At 41.5% G+C, this 14,847-nt stretch overlaps 2 protein-coding genes and 1 long non-coding RNA gene across 6 annotated transcripts in view; 2 read left to right on the top strand and 1 right to left on the bottom strand.

Moving 5' to 3' along the window:
- Nucleotides 1-14,847, top strand: part of LOC138625196 (uncharacterized) — a 177,488-nt gene that overhangs the window by 148,048 nt on the left and 14,593 nt on the right. The gene's annotated exons all lie outside the window — the stretch shown is intronic.
- sh2d3cb (SH2 domain containing 3Cb) overlaps nt 663-14,847 on the bottom strand; it is a 30,469-nt gene continuing 16,284 nt past the window's right edge. For both annotated transcript variants that reach the window (XM_069705922.1, XM_069705923.1), the window contains 6 exons: nt 7,995-8,461; nt 6,987-7,102; nt 4,644-4,815; nt 3,701-3,812; nt 3,389-3,595; nt 663-1,770 (listed from right to left, as the gene is read on the bottom strand). In XM_069705922.1, the coding sequence (XP_069562023.1) occupies nt 1,601-1,770; nt 3,389-3,595; nt 3,701-3,812; nt 4,644-4,815; nt 6,987-7,102; nt 7,995-8,461 (1,244 nt within the window). In that variant the 3' untranslated portion in view covers nt 663-1,600. The remainder of the gene's footprint in view (nt 1,771-3,388; nt 3,596-3,700; nt 3,813-4,643; nt 4,816-6,986; nt 7,103-7,994; nt 8,462-14,847) is intronic.
- LOC138625184 (UDP-glucuronosyltransferase 2A2-like) lies at nt 10,107-14,430 on the top strand. 3 transcript variants are annotated; one of them, XM_069705935.1, is made up of 2 exons: nt 10,107-10,245; nt 12,424-14,430. In XM_069705935.1, exon 2 carries the CDS (start codon nt 12,438-12,440, stop codon nt 14,016-14,018), a length of 1,581 nt encoding a protein of 526 aa, XP_069562036.1. In that variant the 5' UTR covers nt 10,107-10,245; nt 12,424-12,437; the 3' UTR covers nt 14,019-14,430. The 3 variants fall into 3 exon arrangements, with proteins under 3 accessions (XP_069562036.1, XP_069562038.1, XP_069562035.1); XM_069705937.1 differs by having other exon boundaries at nt 10,107-10,295; XM_069705934.1 differs by lacking the exon at nt 10,107-10,245 and adding an exon at nt 10,614-10,651.

Below are 14,847 nucleotides of genomic sequence, written 5' to 3'. Positions count from 1 at the left end.
TTCCACTTGGACCTATTTTTTTTGTAAACAATGAAAACTGATGATAGAGCATCTGGAAATATATTTTTTTTATTCAGTACTTAGCAATTTTTTATTTGAAACATATCTACATTTGATTCTATATAATTATACTTGGATATATATTTTTGTAAACATTAATAGAAAATAAATGGAGAGTTTGTATTAAACTGTAATTATGTATAGCACTGGGTCAAAGACTATCATCCTAGAAAATGTTATTCAGGAAAACATGAAAAAGCTTGAAAAAACAAAAATTGAAAAACACTTTTTACAGTTCCATCCCTTTTTGTGGTCGTGACACACGACATATTTGTCAGATGGCAAAAAAAAAAACTACAAAAATATTTTGAATTTAGATTTCTTTAAAAAAGAAAAAGTCAAGAGTCTTTACTGTGAAAGTTTGGAAAGGTTGTTGTACTTCCTGTGCAGGTACACTATTTTGCACTAAAATTGATCATTTTCCAACCTTCAATTTAATAAAACCTTCAATAATCAAGAAAATCCCACTTTTCTTCAAATAAGTATGAGAAATCTTTAAGGATTTTCTTAATTTCATATTAATGTTGTCTCTAGTGACAGTCGAGAAAAGAGCACCAGGCATGTCACGGACACGAGTTTTATCCAATGAACTGGCTTTCCAGTGAGGTAACCATGTTTATTCATATTTTCAATTTTTTTTATATAAATATAAGACATTATTACTGTGTAAGATAATAGAAATGCTGTGGATGCTGTTGGGGTCACTCCACTTTCATATCACTCATTTCACTCCAATTGACATTATTATAAAAATAATAAGAAACAAAAAAGAAAATAAAGTGAATTGACCCTCGCACTCATAACAACGTGTCATATATTACATTAAATATTAACATCATAATCCATGATGACAAACATTGTACAACAAATAATGAAATGTAGACACACTTGTATTGGGTGTGTACAGTTGTAGACGTAGGGAAGGTCCAGCCTTCACACAGACAAAAACATATATACACTGACCTCCTCTTATCTAATTCATGAGAACGATCTGTGGCCTCCCGTAACCACAGCAGAACCAGGTACAGTACCACATATTTAAACATTGTTTAAAGTGGGATAGGTGCAGTCTTCAAGTAAGAAGCTAAAACATATCAAAGAAAAGATGCTGGCGAGATAATGTTAATCTGTGATATTGGAGACATTAAAGTCCTCAGTGGCTCCATCACCCTCATTTCAGTGGTTTCATCCACAAACTGCCCGTTTGTGACAGTTCAGTCGGCCTGGCTTCAAACATACTGAAAAAACTCTGGTAGGAGAAAAGAACCATTTAGCAAAAGCCAGTTTCACACTTCAAGTATCCTGTTACAGTTGGGCAGACTGGCATACTGTTTGAGTCTGATGTAGATGTCTACATGTGACTGGAGCATCCCTGTCTGACACATCACCATGCTCTACCCTTCGATGAGCCTCCAGTGGCCTTTGAGCAAAGCATCAGAACCAGCAATTGCTAGGAAGAGCCCAGCATCCGACAGAAGACTAGAGTTCATGTAGGAACCACTTCATGCCAGATAAACAGTTATTAAGGATATGTCTGGGGTTAGACATGTCTGACGGGTGGCTCCAGCTTGTTGGACAAAGCCGTCAACACCTCGTCGAACTTGGCGTATCGCAGAACCTGGTTCTCCTCGGCTCCCCGGCTCCCCCACAGCAGCCTCATCTGAAAGTCTGTCAGGAAGAGCTCCAGGACGTCGGACTGCTCCTGGAAACCTGCGACATCACATCATCTTATCAGTAGAAGCAGCAGAGGGGCAGAGAGAGAAAACAGAAAGCCACCCGTACCACCCTGGAGGTGCTTGAACCAGGACCAGTCTGCATCTGTTAAAAGACCACCTGCCACAACTTTGGCATTGCTGATAGCTGCACACTCAATGAAGCTGCACAGTACTACTATAACTAAAATGGATGCAGTATTGTTTTGTGTTTCATTCTTAATTTTTTAAACCCAGTTCAGTCATTTTTAATGTCACTGACTCATTGTCATAAGGTTTACTCGATAATTTAGAGTTTTAATAAGACAGAAATCAAAGTTAAAACTTTAGTTTTTTAAGTTTTGCAAATCCCATTTTGGCTTGGTGATGGGAACAAGAAGACTTGCTGTGATTTAAAATTGCTCCATGTCTCTTAGCCAAAGAGCCAAAGGTTCCCCATTTTTAGTCACTTTTGTTAGTGACTAAATTTGGAGATGATGATTTTTAAGAAAAATTGTCAAAGAATAGCCTATGGCAGGCCTATTCAAATACAGATCCTTATGAATTTTGCAATGGTCCACAAGAGGATGCCTGGCATGTGAGTAATAAGATAAATATAACTAAGATATAAATCGCTGAGCTACTTTTAAGCAACTCAAACCTGCTTTAATGATTAAATGATCCCAGTCGAGCCAATTGGGTCCTGACAGTTCAGATTGTGAATTACCAACCCACTGAACTGTGTTTAAACATTTAGGACATAGATTTTGAATAGACAAATATAAGATAAAATGAGGCTCCAGTAAGCAGAGATGTCTAATAACTCCTGTCCTCCTGTTCCTGCTCATGTTTAAGTGCAAAATAGCAAAATAAAGGCAGTGTAATTTCTGTCGCTGACTCAAAAAGGTGTAAAATGACAGAACTCTGATATGTATAATGGTTCTATGGTGGTAAATCACCTGACTGAGGCATGTAATGCTATCTTAGTGAAAATGAAAAGACTAAAGAACTGTTTTATTCTGATTTAAACAGGCCAACTTACTAAATTTGGTTTGATGACATTTGGAAAGTCTAGAGCAGGTATACGATTGAATTATTATTCCTCCATTCAAGTTAGCAAAGGGTTAAACAAGAGGTTAACTGGCTCTGCCTGTAGAGCTTTGCACAGTATGCACTCATCCAACCGGCGCGATAATGTCTCACCAGATATCACACTCAGGACGATAGATTTAACAATTTAAACTTCAACTTCTGGATTATGTTACTTGAGTTTCATGGCAAAAGATATTATTTTATCTTTTGCTAGTGACATAAAATATGGTTTATAGAAAGATTAGACAAGTGATGGTGAAAACTGGTTCAGTCTGTGTGCTGAATTCAGACCACTCCAGTTTGTAACAGTGCCTTTGGATATTACCAGAGTTGGTGGCAAACGTTTCAAATGTTGTCTGACTAGTGTATGCCTTCATATCATTTCTATCTTTGTTTACATTCTAATACGTGTTCAATCATTTTTGCTGACTTCATTTTAGGGGTGAGGTGGTACACTTAGAAGTAAATTTAAACGTTATAATGTGGTTATATTTCCCACATAACAGATAGCGATGAAAAATCGGTGTCCCTCTGAGGTCTCTGACCTTGTAGTTTGTTTTCAGCGTTGGAGCGGTAGATGCCCCCCAGCTGAGCGATGGTCCTTGCCACCCCCAGGTGGAACATGACCACATCCACCCCAGCTTCCACCGTCTCCCAGGGTTCAGTCCCTTCATCCACCGCCATGCTCTTTTCCAGTAGAGTGAGGAGGGGTAGGATGTGGGGGAAAGTGGTGTTGGACAGCGAACAGTTTTCTGGAGGACAGACACACGGACAGAGTCTGTGATACAGATTTAATCCACTGTATTAACTGTGTTTGGAGTGTTTTTCAATGTACTACAATCCAGCAGGACCTCTACCTCTTCCTTCATTCAGGTTCTTCATAAACGGCCGGAGAGTTTTCTCATAGAGAATAGCGCCCTCTGTGTGTCGCTGCCGTAACGCCATCCATGTCTGCTCCAGACGGGACACCTAAGAAGAATAACATCCCTTATAAAATCTGGTGGTACTTGTTTTCAGATGCAGGGGCCATAGTCAGAAGATGATAGCTACAAGAGCCTCACTATGAGGTGACTGTTAACATTTATTGATGGAAAGTCAATTAAAGAACGACACAAAAACGAACACAAACACTCTATAGGAGAGCACAAAGGGACAGAAAGAGACCACAAACAGAGAAATAACAACCACAACTAAAACCACAAAGACACACAAATCCACAATGTCACATGGGGGGGACTTGTTTTGGTGGAACATTTGGAAGCGAGCCGTGGCATAAAAATGGTTAAATCCCTGCAAAAGATTTCAAAGAATCAGGCAGGATTACTTTATTGTATTATTCAAATCTTTGACCTCTGACCTTCACACTGAAACTGGCAAGTTTTGACAGAGGTTGTTGTTTCCTGTTTCCCCTTACAATGAGGATTTTGAAAATAGTAACACACGGACAGTGGAAGGAGAGAAAGTTTGTGAACTAAAGTAGTCGGCCAGTGGAAGGATATTACCAACATTCAACATCCAGTAAGTCCGACAAGTCACTGCAGAACAGTGCTCATCATTTTTTATACACGGTGAGTCAGGGCTTATGCTGCAGGTTTTACTTCAGACCACTGACCAATGTAGTAATGAAAATTATCCGCTTGGTATCTTAATCCATCAACTGTAACCTGGTCTGATTTCAGCCTCGGGACCCTCGATGCCGGCTGGCCCTCTCCTGTTTCCTGTCTCCCTCCGCTATCTCCATCAATAAAGATACTCAAAAAACACATCACTATAAGTTCAGTCTGCGTGGTGCATGTTTACCTGTGGCAGCTCCAACGCTTTCATGACAGCAGCGAAGCCAAACATGTTCCCCGTGGTGCTCTTGAGCTCAGCGGCGATTTGGATGATTTTATGAAGGAGAGTGGCTCGCTCCTCGTTCGACCCGGTGCAGCCCAACACATCCACGGCCAACATGATCGCCATGGTTTGAAACCTGCAGGAACGTGGTGGTGGTGTGTGTGTGTGTGTGTGTGTGTGTGTGGCGACAAGGAGGAAGGTTGACAACTTTAAAATTTTATTAATATTTAATCGCCAGTGGAGAGAGCAACACAAATATCCTATATAGCTTGAGGAGGTAATCGTTGTTCCACCGACTGTGACGTCACCCAGTGGTTTGCGATCTGCCGTTTCAAAGCTTTAAGTCTGACATTTCGGTTGTCACTACCTTGTTTTTTTTTAAGCCAGAGGTGACCGTATTCAGACGAGGTTGGGATGAGTGAGAGGTGCACCCAACCTGACTCCAGCCAAGCAGAACCGGCCTTGAGCATCTGTAGAAATGATCTTCATGTTTTGATAAAACATGTCGTGTTGGACTAGTTCAACAAAGACTAATTTAGATAGCCTACACAGAATATGTTGAGACTCAAACCCACAAGGTGGGACGGTGAATATATAGCCTTATCTGTCTGTTAACATTTCTAACTCACGAGACCCTGCTGGTTGCATAGGTTTTTCAGCAAACTTGACTGTCATCGTTTATAACGTGGTTCCAGTAATGTAGCCGAGCCGACGTGGCTCAGAGTTAAACCGACCTTGATAAAACTCGACTCAACAGGCTGCGACGTCGCACGCGAGTGAAGCAATAAGTGTGTCATCTTTAAATTATTATTATTATTTTTTTTTTATAGTACTCTATTAACCCCCGAGGGGAAATGTCTTCACTACAGCAGGGGGGCTCTCAGGGGGGAGCTGCTGCAACAGGCTGCCACTAGCGCGGCGCCAGGTAACCTGACCTGAGGTGCATGTTTTTGGATGATGGGAGGAAGCCGGAGAACCCGGAGAGAACCCACGCAAGCACAGGGAGAACATGCAAACTCCACACAGAAAGGCCCAGGACCGGATTTGAACCCGGAACCTTTTTGCTGTGAGGCGACAATGCTAACCACTGCACCACCGTGCAGGTAACCGCCGCTGTCACGGTCAAAAGTCGGCTGAGTTATCAAGTCTCGCGTGGCCACATGGTGGCCCGGGGGCCCGTTTCATTTGGAACAGATGAAACGCAGCTAAGGCCGCCTCTGCAGCAGACACGTCAGTCAAACCAGTCACATCCTCAAATACACCACGCTCTGAGGCGTAATATCTAATTATCACAGAACTATTTTCAGAAGGAGCGCCAGAGCAGTGATTAAAAGGTGTGAATACAGTGAATGACTTTAGCGAATACGTTGTACTGTAGTCACCAAAATTGGTCCAAAACAAAAAGAAAAGTTTGTCCTGAAGAGGGCACCAGAGACGAGGTTACTTTAAGTCCATCAAAAACAGTTATGCTCTGTATTGTTGCCATTTTTGGACTTTTCGGAGAGGCAGAGTAACAGAGTTACAGCAATGAGTCAGCAAACGATGATGCAACCGAACCTGTTCAATTTCTCAACTGCACGCTCTACCAAATCTGCTGTTTTTTTAAACTGAAGTAAAGCAATCTTGCATCCATTTTAGTAGTATTAAGTAGTATGGGTCGGAAATCTAATTGAAATGTTGGCAGGTTGTCTTCTAGTAACAGATACAGCCTGGTCCCACTCAGGGACCTCCAGGGTAAAAAAGACTTTAGAGAGTTGAATGTGGAGAAAGAGGTTTAAGCCCGGAAGGAAAGCCTTCAACTCTGCGGTCTAAATTCAGGCTCTTCACATGTCAGATTTGTACTTTGTACTCTAAATCCCCAAAATACAAGCTCAGTGACACGCAGCAACAGTTTGTTCATTTGCTTCTTTGATTTGGTTCCTGTGAACCTTGAGGTGGTTTTTCTTTGTTAAAGTGACAAGAGACAGAAGAAAACAAGCTTCAGTCCAGGAATGGTTGTTAGATTTATATATAATACCAAATTTAGCTGCATGAGGACCGACCAACCCGATATCACAGCAAAACGTGAACTAGCCACGTTTTGCGCTGTCAGTTGTGTATTCTACTTTTTTCTCTATCCACGTGGAAACAACGCCACAGAGTTGACCTTAATTCCACGAGTAAGTAACTTAACAAGGTCCAAAAGGAAACCTGGCAGCATTCTGCTCTCAAGCTGCTTTTGTAGTCAGCTACTGATTGTTTGGGATTTGAAAGAAACACTAACTCTGTCGTACCACTGAACACTTGCACTGCTTGGACAGTACTCACCTCTCCAGCAGGTCCAGTCTCAACTGTTGGCCATGTGGCAATGTGAGCAGCTCCATCCCAGAACTAACTCCCATCATCCTTTGCACCTCTGGCGTCACCTCCAGAATTCTGGCCACCTAGGAACCACAGAGTTATGATTATTGGACAACTCCTAATGTGTATTTTTATGGTAAATTGGGTATCTGTTACACAGAATGGCAACAGCATATTTACGAACAAAAATAACTCCTCATTTCCAACCAGAAAGTCTCTCCTTCTGTTTTCATCACCAAATAAAACTGTGTTCACTGGCGAAACCGGAACAAGTGGAGAAACAGGAAGTGATGGGGTTTGTGGGAAATATGGTCTTAAAATGATGTGATTAAATGTTTGTGATCAAAGGAAGTGATTCCATATTACTGGATGTTAAATGAGTTTTCTCCACACGTCCAGTTGTCAGAGACGTCTCTTTGTTTGTTTCATCCAGCAGGTCTATGTGTTGAATGAACATGAATTAAACAGCATCTAAAGCTCTTATTTTGACAGCTGATGTAGTCCTTGTTTCTATATTCCAGTCACAGACGCTCTGTTCTGGAAACATACGCAGCTTTTAGGACCTTTTTATGAGTTCAATAAATAAAAAGAAAAGAAAACTAAAAGATTTCTGTGATGTGTAGCATGATTATTATCACAGGAATCGATTACATATTCATGTTTATCAGGTAGTGCTTACATTTATTTTAAGTCTACTTCTACTTTTTCCTCTGCTAACTTCTGACAGATAATATCTGTCTCTTTAGCTGTTCCACATTTTCACCAGCCAGATTTAGTTTGGTGATGAGCAGGTAGGCTGCAGCGGACTGTTGCATCAATGATAAAAGCAGTGAGACTAAATCAAAGCCAGCCATAAAGGTAAAGAGGCTGAAGAAACCGAAACCCTCCGTTGAGCTGCAGTTTCAGGTGAAAATAGTTTGTAAAAAGTGACCCTCGTTTTTTCAGCCTGTGAATATAGAAATATAAAATGAGTACCAAGCAGTCAGCTTTGGTGATGTGTTTGGCTGCCATCCTCGGCTCGACCTCGGACAGCAGCTCCTTCACCCTCCGCAGGATGCCCACCTCCAGGGGCTTGTTCTCCTTGGGCATCAGCGGTGACTGGTACTTGCTGGGTTTGAAACAAGAGACCGTCTGCACCATCGGAGAGAAGTAGACATTCCCGTCCTCGGCCCTCAGTGGGTCGGAGCCCTCCTCCACATGCAGCCTCTCCACGTAGCTCTGAGGGCCGGGATACAGCTCCGTGTAGCAGCTTCCGTCTGCGTCGGTGGGGTCAGAGGTCAGGGAGTCCTGGTTCCAGGGAGGTCGGGGTCCGTCAAGGGGCTGACTGTGCAGGGCGCTGTTGGGACAGGGCAGGGGTCGGGCGGCGTCCGAGCACCTGCAGACGGACGGGGATTGAGTCACACTGGCTGACCGGCTACTGCAAGGGCTTCTGGACTGTGGGGCTGGAGGTGAAGAGAAGAAGGGCAAAAGAGACTATTTATGATTCGATTAACGTTTTTCAAGACTAGCTGATTAGGTATTAGTCACTTTTCAGATTTAAAAACAACTCGGTCACTTTTAAACAAACGTTCCTAAAAAAGAAGGAAGTGGTGCATTTTCGGGGACTACAGTTTCACTGACATCAATCTATGTATTAACACCATTCATGGTAATGAAAGAAGATGTCAGCTAGTGCATATGGATGATCTACATGGTTTCAATAGTTTTTTGGACAACAAAGGATCTCTATGGCACAGAAGAATAAGATCCTGTATAACAGGGCCTTGATACACACACAATACTCGATGGTATGAATTCATTGTTGGTTCTGGTTCATGGAATATACAGATAATCAGAAAAATAAAGGGTTTGGGGGGAAAGGGGGGGTGATAGGTTGTATTGTACACTTTGTTCGTATTGTCATTTATTCTATCTACTAATTCAATTTTTATAGTTTTTCCCTCCTTTTTTTGTTTACAGTTCATTCATACACTTTGTCATAGTGTACTTCCTCCATTCTGAATATGTAATTTACTTCACTCTATGTTGATGTGCATGCAAAGATGAAAGTGCACATTATTTGATCAAGTGGAGTCGAGTACTTTCTGTGGAAAGGTGGAGGAGTGCATCCTCTGGTGTGCTTTGTTTTTCTTTGTTTTTGTTCTAAATAAGTTCCATTTATATTTTTGGAAAAACCCCACTTTCAATACGGTCTGTTCTTCCCACTGACTCGACGACTGTGGTCATCCACCACACATTTATAATCTAGACATAGAAAATATAAACTAAAACAGAAATGGTGGCTACATTACAGAAACAAATTGCCTGAAACGTCATAAATAACTTACAGAAACATTTGTTCCTGTCCGATTGTTCCCTTTGTGGGTAACCTGAGGGTAACGTTGGTCCTTGGAACGAGGTCGTATAGTTCATGTACATGAGGAACAAACAGGCTGGTCAAACACTGTGATGACCTTCGATTTACAATCACACTGAAATTACAATGATTTAGCAATCTTGACTTTATCTTTGTAAAAGCAGTATTATTTTAGATTTTACTTTTGATTGTCATAAATCGACCTGCTTTATAGTCATATTTGCATTTTGCTTGTGTGTTCTGACTTTAACTGTCAGTTTACTTCATTTTATTGTGAGATTTTTACTTAAATCCATATCCACATTTGTTAGTTCTTTGGACACCCAATCTCTCTTTCTCCTGAACTGCTGACCAAAATAAAGGCATGTTGTAAGTTATGGAGATGAGATTCAATAATGAAATAAATAAGGTTGCATTCAGGCATTCTCTGAGTAAAACTAATAATAACAGTTATTTAAAGTCAATTTTAAGGAGTTCACAGAACGGAAATGGGATTAAAAAAAACTGAATAAAATAAGCAAAAGGAAGCTCTTGAGGTTTCTTTACAGCTTCTTTTGCCTTTGTTCTACATTAACCTGCAACAACAGATCAATCTTATCTCAGGGCAATATAAAGTTCAGCCTCAGAGTTTGCTGCGTGAGCATATCTGGGATTAGGCTTCCTCTTGTGCAACCAATCTGCTGCTGCTGCTGCGTACTACACACACTCTGAACTTTAGTCCTGTTACCTTAATGCCAACTCCCTCCAAACTGCTCTGACTGTCAGAGCCGGACGGCAGCCAGTCACTTCAGCGTCTGCCAGGAGGGAGACTGGACGCACCAACATCGAGCTCGGGGTGAAACGTGAGATCTGTTGTCTGGGACGCTCTCGGTAGGTGATTAGATCGAAGAATCGATACCAGTGAAAGAGCAACAAGGCCGGTAGTATATCAATATTAACAGAATCTTTTTTACGGATGTTTTCGCGCGGTTGTTTTTGTGTTCATGTGGGATGACCTGATTGTTACTACCATGTTTTTATGCAGCTAAACTCTGAGTAGTTGCAGATGGATGCTCCGGTCTCACAGAGCCAGATATCAATTTCCAGATGTTTCCTACTGGCAACAACAAGGCGGAATTTTATGAATGCATTGAGCAACCTCACTATAAACTCTGCTCATTCACAGTTCAGCAATTGCAAAACAAAAAGATCACATTTTGTTCTGATCAGATTTAATCAGGCAAGAAAATGCCTTACATTTCCTGTTTATTAGGAATGAGGCAAGAGTCAGAACAAGGTAAGACATTTTCTTTCCTTCGACAGGAATTAATTATTCAATGCAAATTTTTTTATTTCTAATTGCCCAAAAAAGGTTTTGTTTACTGGAGCTAAGTTCCGGGTTCATTCGTTTTATAACTTTTACCGTTCTTTGTTGTTACTTGTTGATATATTATTTAAATGGGAAATACATTTAATTTATAATCTTTTTGTAAAACTTTTAAAGCATTTCTAAGTCCAAATATGCCATAAAAATAACATTATTTCTATTATTGGTAATTATTTAGTAAAATATCAAAAGCACTTTGCAAAGCAATTCTAATTCTTGATCATACACAATGTGTAAAAGATCCTTTAAGTTTTGACCATATAAATACCAAAGAGCAGCTTTAAGAGCCTCTTCATGGTTCACCAGCATCATTACTGCACATGAACACAAAGCAGTGTAACTTGAGAGGGAACGTTGACCTAATGCAAACAGCTCTGGTAAACCTCCTGGGATTTAGTGGCAGGAATTCCCACACTGTCGTTGTGTAATCAGGAAACTGTTACTGAGCTGCAGAGAATCTGGGAGTTGTGCAATTGTTGGAGCGGGGTACAAAAAAAAGAAAAAGGAAATCCTTTGTGGAGAGATTTGAGGTGCTGCACATTAGGTTGGTTTTGCACGATTTTACTGAAACTTTTCTTTTTACAGTCGTTACCATCCAACATGATTAAGAGGCATGTATGCGAAACCCATTTCAATAACCATGTGCACTGGGATTGTATCTGGAAGAACTATGAAATAATGATTGAGAAGTAATTTCAAACAGGCTGTTCAGGTGAATAACACAACATGAGCTCTTTCTTAGGAACTTTCAGATCCATGTTGCCTGCAAGGATCCACAGGATGTGAATTTCCTCATCTGCCTTGGAGTTCTATGTGGACTTTGTAGAAGTCTAAAATACAACCTAAAGAAATCCTGTACACGCTATCTGTACACATGTGGACTTGTACATGTATGCAGATACCCAGAGTTGTGTAAACACAGCCACTAGCATGTGTACCGTCCATTGAGAGTATAATAAACCTTTGTACTTTTACACTTATAAAACAAAATATTTTTTTTGAACTGCCTCCAGTTTCCTCTAAACTGTTGTTTTGGCATGAATCTGAGGTAACAATAATTTTACATCTGACTATACTAATAATACACCCCTACTTCTTGTCATGTTTGTTTGGACTGTGACGGTCCTCTTGGGTGTGAAAGTCGTCCTGGAAGACAGACTACAACAACTCTGGTTGGTAGTTTTTGTGATGACGTGACTTGCTGTCTCTCAAAGGTCATTAACCTAAAGCAAATATTCTAAATCTTTACCTAACCACGAACCAGATGTTGAGCAACAGGTGTTACAGTAGCACAGCTCTGCAACTGCCTGTTTTATCTAATCTAATCTAACTCGATGTAAGTCTACATATCTATATTATTCAAACGTACAATTTTGGTTCTTTTTCATCTCTGCAAACAGAAAGCCATTATCACTAACCAGGATTTAATAATTGAGTTCACCTACAGAATGGCCGGCTCAGTTGGTCACAGATAGTGAACAACAGGTTCTGTAGATTCGGGCACCTCAGCGTATCTTCACAAGTTCAAGGTTTTGCAAAAGCAGTCCAGCTTCCATCGGCCAGCGTCATTATTTTTCCATTAAACAACTCCGGCATTTGTGTTTGTCAAGTTGACGCACATTCATTGAACTCTTGAACTTTGTTGAGAGGGACCGATCTAACATCCTTACATCTCTTGTCAGAATCTCTTTCAGATATGAACCCAACGACCTTGGTAACGCTTGCAGTCTTGCTCTGCTCTGCGCCTTCGGTAGATGGAGGGAAAGTCTTAGTGTTCCCTGTGGATGGAAGTCACTGGGTCAACATGAATGTCATCATTGAGGAGCTTTACGCCAGGGGTCATGAGGTCACAGTGTTGCGGCCATTGGATGCCTGGTACATCAAGCCGGGGTCCCCTCACTACAAGGCTATCACCATAAATTCTCCTGCCGGTTTTGATCGAGAACTCTTTGGGTTATACGTATCGAGAACGCTGCAGACGCGACGGCAGGGTGCTTCAGTTTGGACTCGTATAACTCTGGAGTATGAACTGGTGGAGCAGTTCTACCAAATGCACAAGCAGGTGCTGAAGATGATGGGGCAGATGTTTGATGATGCCAAACTGATGCAAAGCCTCCGCGATGCCAAATATGATCTGGTTCTGACAGACCCTGCAGTCGGTGGAGGGGTGCTTCTGGCTCACCGTCTGGGTCTTCCAATTGTCTTGAATGTGAGATGGACTATTCAGGGTGAGGGGCATCATGCAATTGCGCCTACCCCGCTCTCCTACGTCCCTATACCGGTGTCGGAGCTGACCGATCGGATGAACTTCACGGAGCGGGTTAAGAACATCCTGTACTTTCTCTTCACGCGTTTTCAAATCTGGTATGTCACAGAACCAAACTACAAACCATTTGTCCACCGCTACTTCGGCAGCGACGTACATTACATGGAGCTGTTTCAGGCAGCAGACATCTGGTTGATGAGAAACGATTTCACATTTGAGTTCCCCCGACCCACGATGCCCAACATCGTCTACATGGCGGGATTTCAGTGCAAACCTTCCAAGCCGCTGCCCAAAGAACTGGAGGATTTCGTACAGAGCTCTGGGGAACACGGGGTCATTGTGATGACGCTGGGGACCCTGGTGGAAAACCTTCCTGAGGACATCACCGAGGACATCGCCTCTGCTTTTGCCCAACTTCCTCAGAAGGTGATCTGGAAGCATAAAGGCAAAAGGCCGTCCACTCTTGGAAACAATACCTTAATGTTGGACTGGTTGCCTCAGAATGACCTCTTGGGTCACGCCAAGACCCGCTTGTTTGTGGCCCATGGAGGCACCAATGGGCTGCAGGAGGCCATTTACCACGGCGTCCCCCTGGTTGGCCTGCCCCTTATGTTTGACCAGCCTGACAACTTCTTCCGAATGAAAGCAAGAGGCGTGGCCAAAGTCCTGGACATTGCGACTGTGACCAAAGACAACTTCCTGGAAGCGGTGAAGGAAGTGCTCTACGAACCGTCCTACATGGAGAAGATGAAGGTGCTGTCCAGCCTGCACAGAGACAAACCCGTGAAGCCGCTCGACCATGCCGTGTTCTGGATTGAGTTTGTCATGAGGCACAAGGGAGCAGCACATCTAAGGACAGAGTCTTACAAGATGTCCATGATCCAGTACCACTCCATCGATGTGGTGGCGTTTCTGCTGACACTTATGTTGCTCATATTTACTGTTTTTATTTTTGCAGTAAAGTTTCTCTGGCGAAAAGTATTTTACAGAAGCAAAGTCAAAAACGAATGATGAATGCGCTGCAAGTTATTCACCTGTTGATTTCACAGCATTTGTCAACTGTTCAATTCTGTATTTAGGGTCACAAACAGGATTCAAACAGTCTTGCATTGGCATCCTAATGTGCCTGATTGTGTCGCTAAATACACCCAAAAACCTCATATTTCCTGACAACTTCAGTCAAAGAGGTCATACATGTGTTCTGTTTGTTGGGTTTGTTTGTTAGTTGACAGGATCTCCAAATTTGTAAGTAATTCCCGATGCAATTCGGCGAAAAGTTTAATCTTCAGTCAAGCAAAACAAGTTTTTATTTCATTTCCAGATTGTTGTATTTTTGAAGGATTTTGTAGCTCTGTTGATTTTGCACATTTCTTATTGTCTTAAAGTACTGCACTAAAATGAAATAAAATAGATTTGATAAGAACTTACATGTCTCCTAGAATTGTATATTAATTAAACCTCGTGATAATTAACAGACAATGTTGTCTTTCTGCAACTTTCTGATGTCCAACTAATTGGTTTAATAAGCAAGCAGTAAACAATAAACAACTAAAAACAGGGATTGGTACCTAAAACAAGCAATTAACCCTGTTGTAGAAAGCTTTGACAACCAGCTCAGGTTTGTCTTACACAGTAAACTTTTGCCAAACTTTATCTGTGGAATACTGAGAAACTGTTATTCATGCTTTGTTGACTACCAGCTAAATTACAGTCCCACCTGTCCAATCTTCAAACTTTTCGCAAGAAAAGATTTACGAGAACCCAAGTCTTCCCCTCGTGACATTTTTTAACTTGTCCATTTTTAGAATATTTTTTAAGATTGTACATTTGCACTTGAGTT

The sequence above is a fragment of the Brachyistius frenatus genome, unplaced genomic scaffold (assembly GCF_029030835.1).
Source record: "Brachyistius frenatus isolate BFR_SWC_R1_liver_20210118 unplaced genomic scaffold, ASM2903083v1 Contig_60, whole genome shotgun sequence".
NCBI classification, from domain to species: domain Eukaryota; kingdom Metazoa; phylum Chordata; class Actinopteri; family Embiotocidae; genus Brachyistius; species Brachyistius frenatus.
This window is presented reverse-complemented; position numbering and strand designations above follow the sequence as displayed.

Coding starts and splice junctions, on each gene's coding strand:
- LOC138625184 (XM_069705934.1), top strand. CDS start 10,630: ATGAGGCAAGAGTCAGAACAAG. Junction 10,652..12,423: donor GAGGCAAGAGTCAGAACAAG/GTAAGACATTTT, acceptor ATCTCTTGTCAG/AATCTCTTTCAGATATGAAC.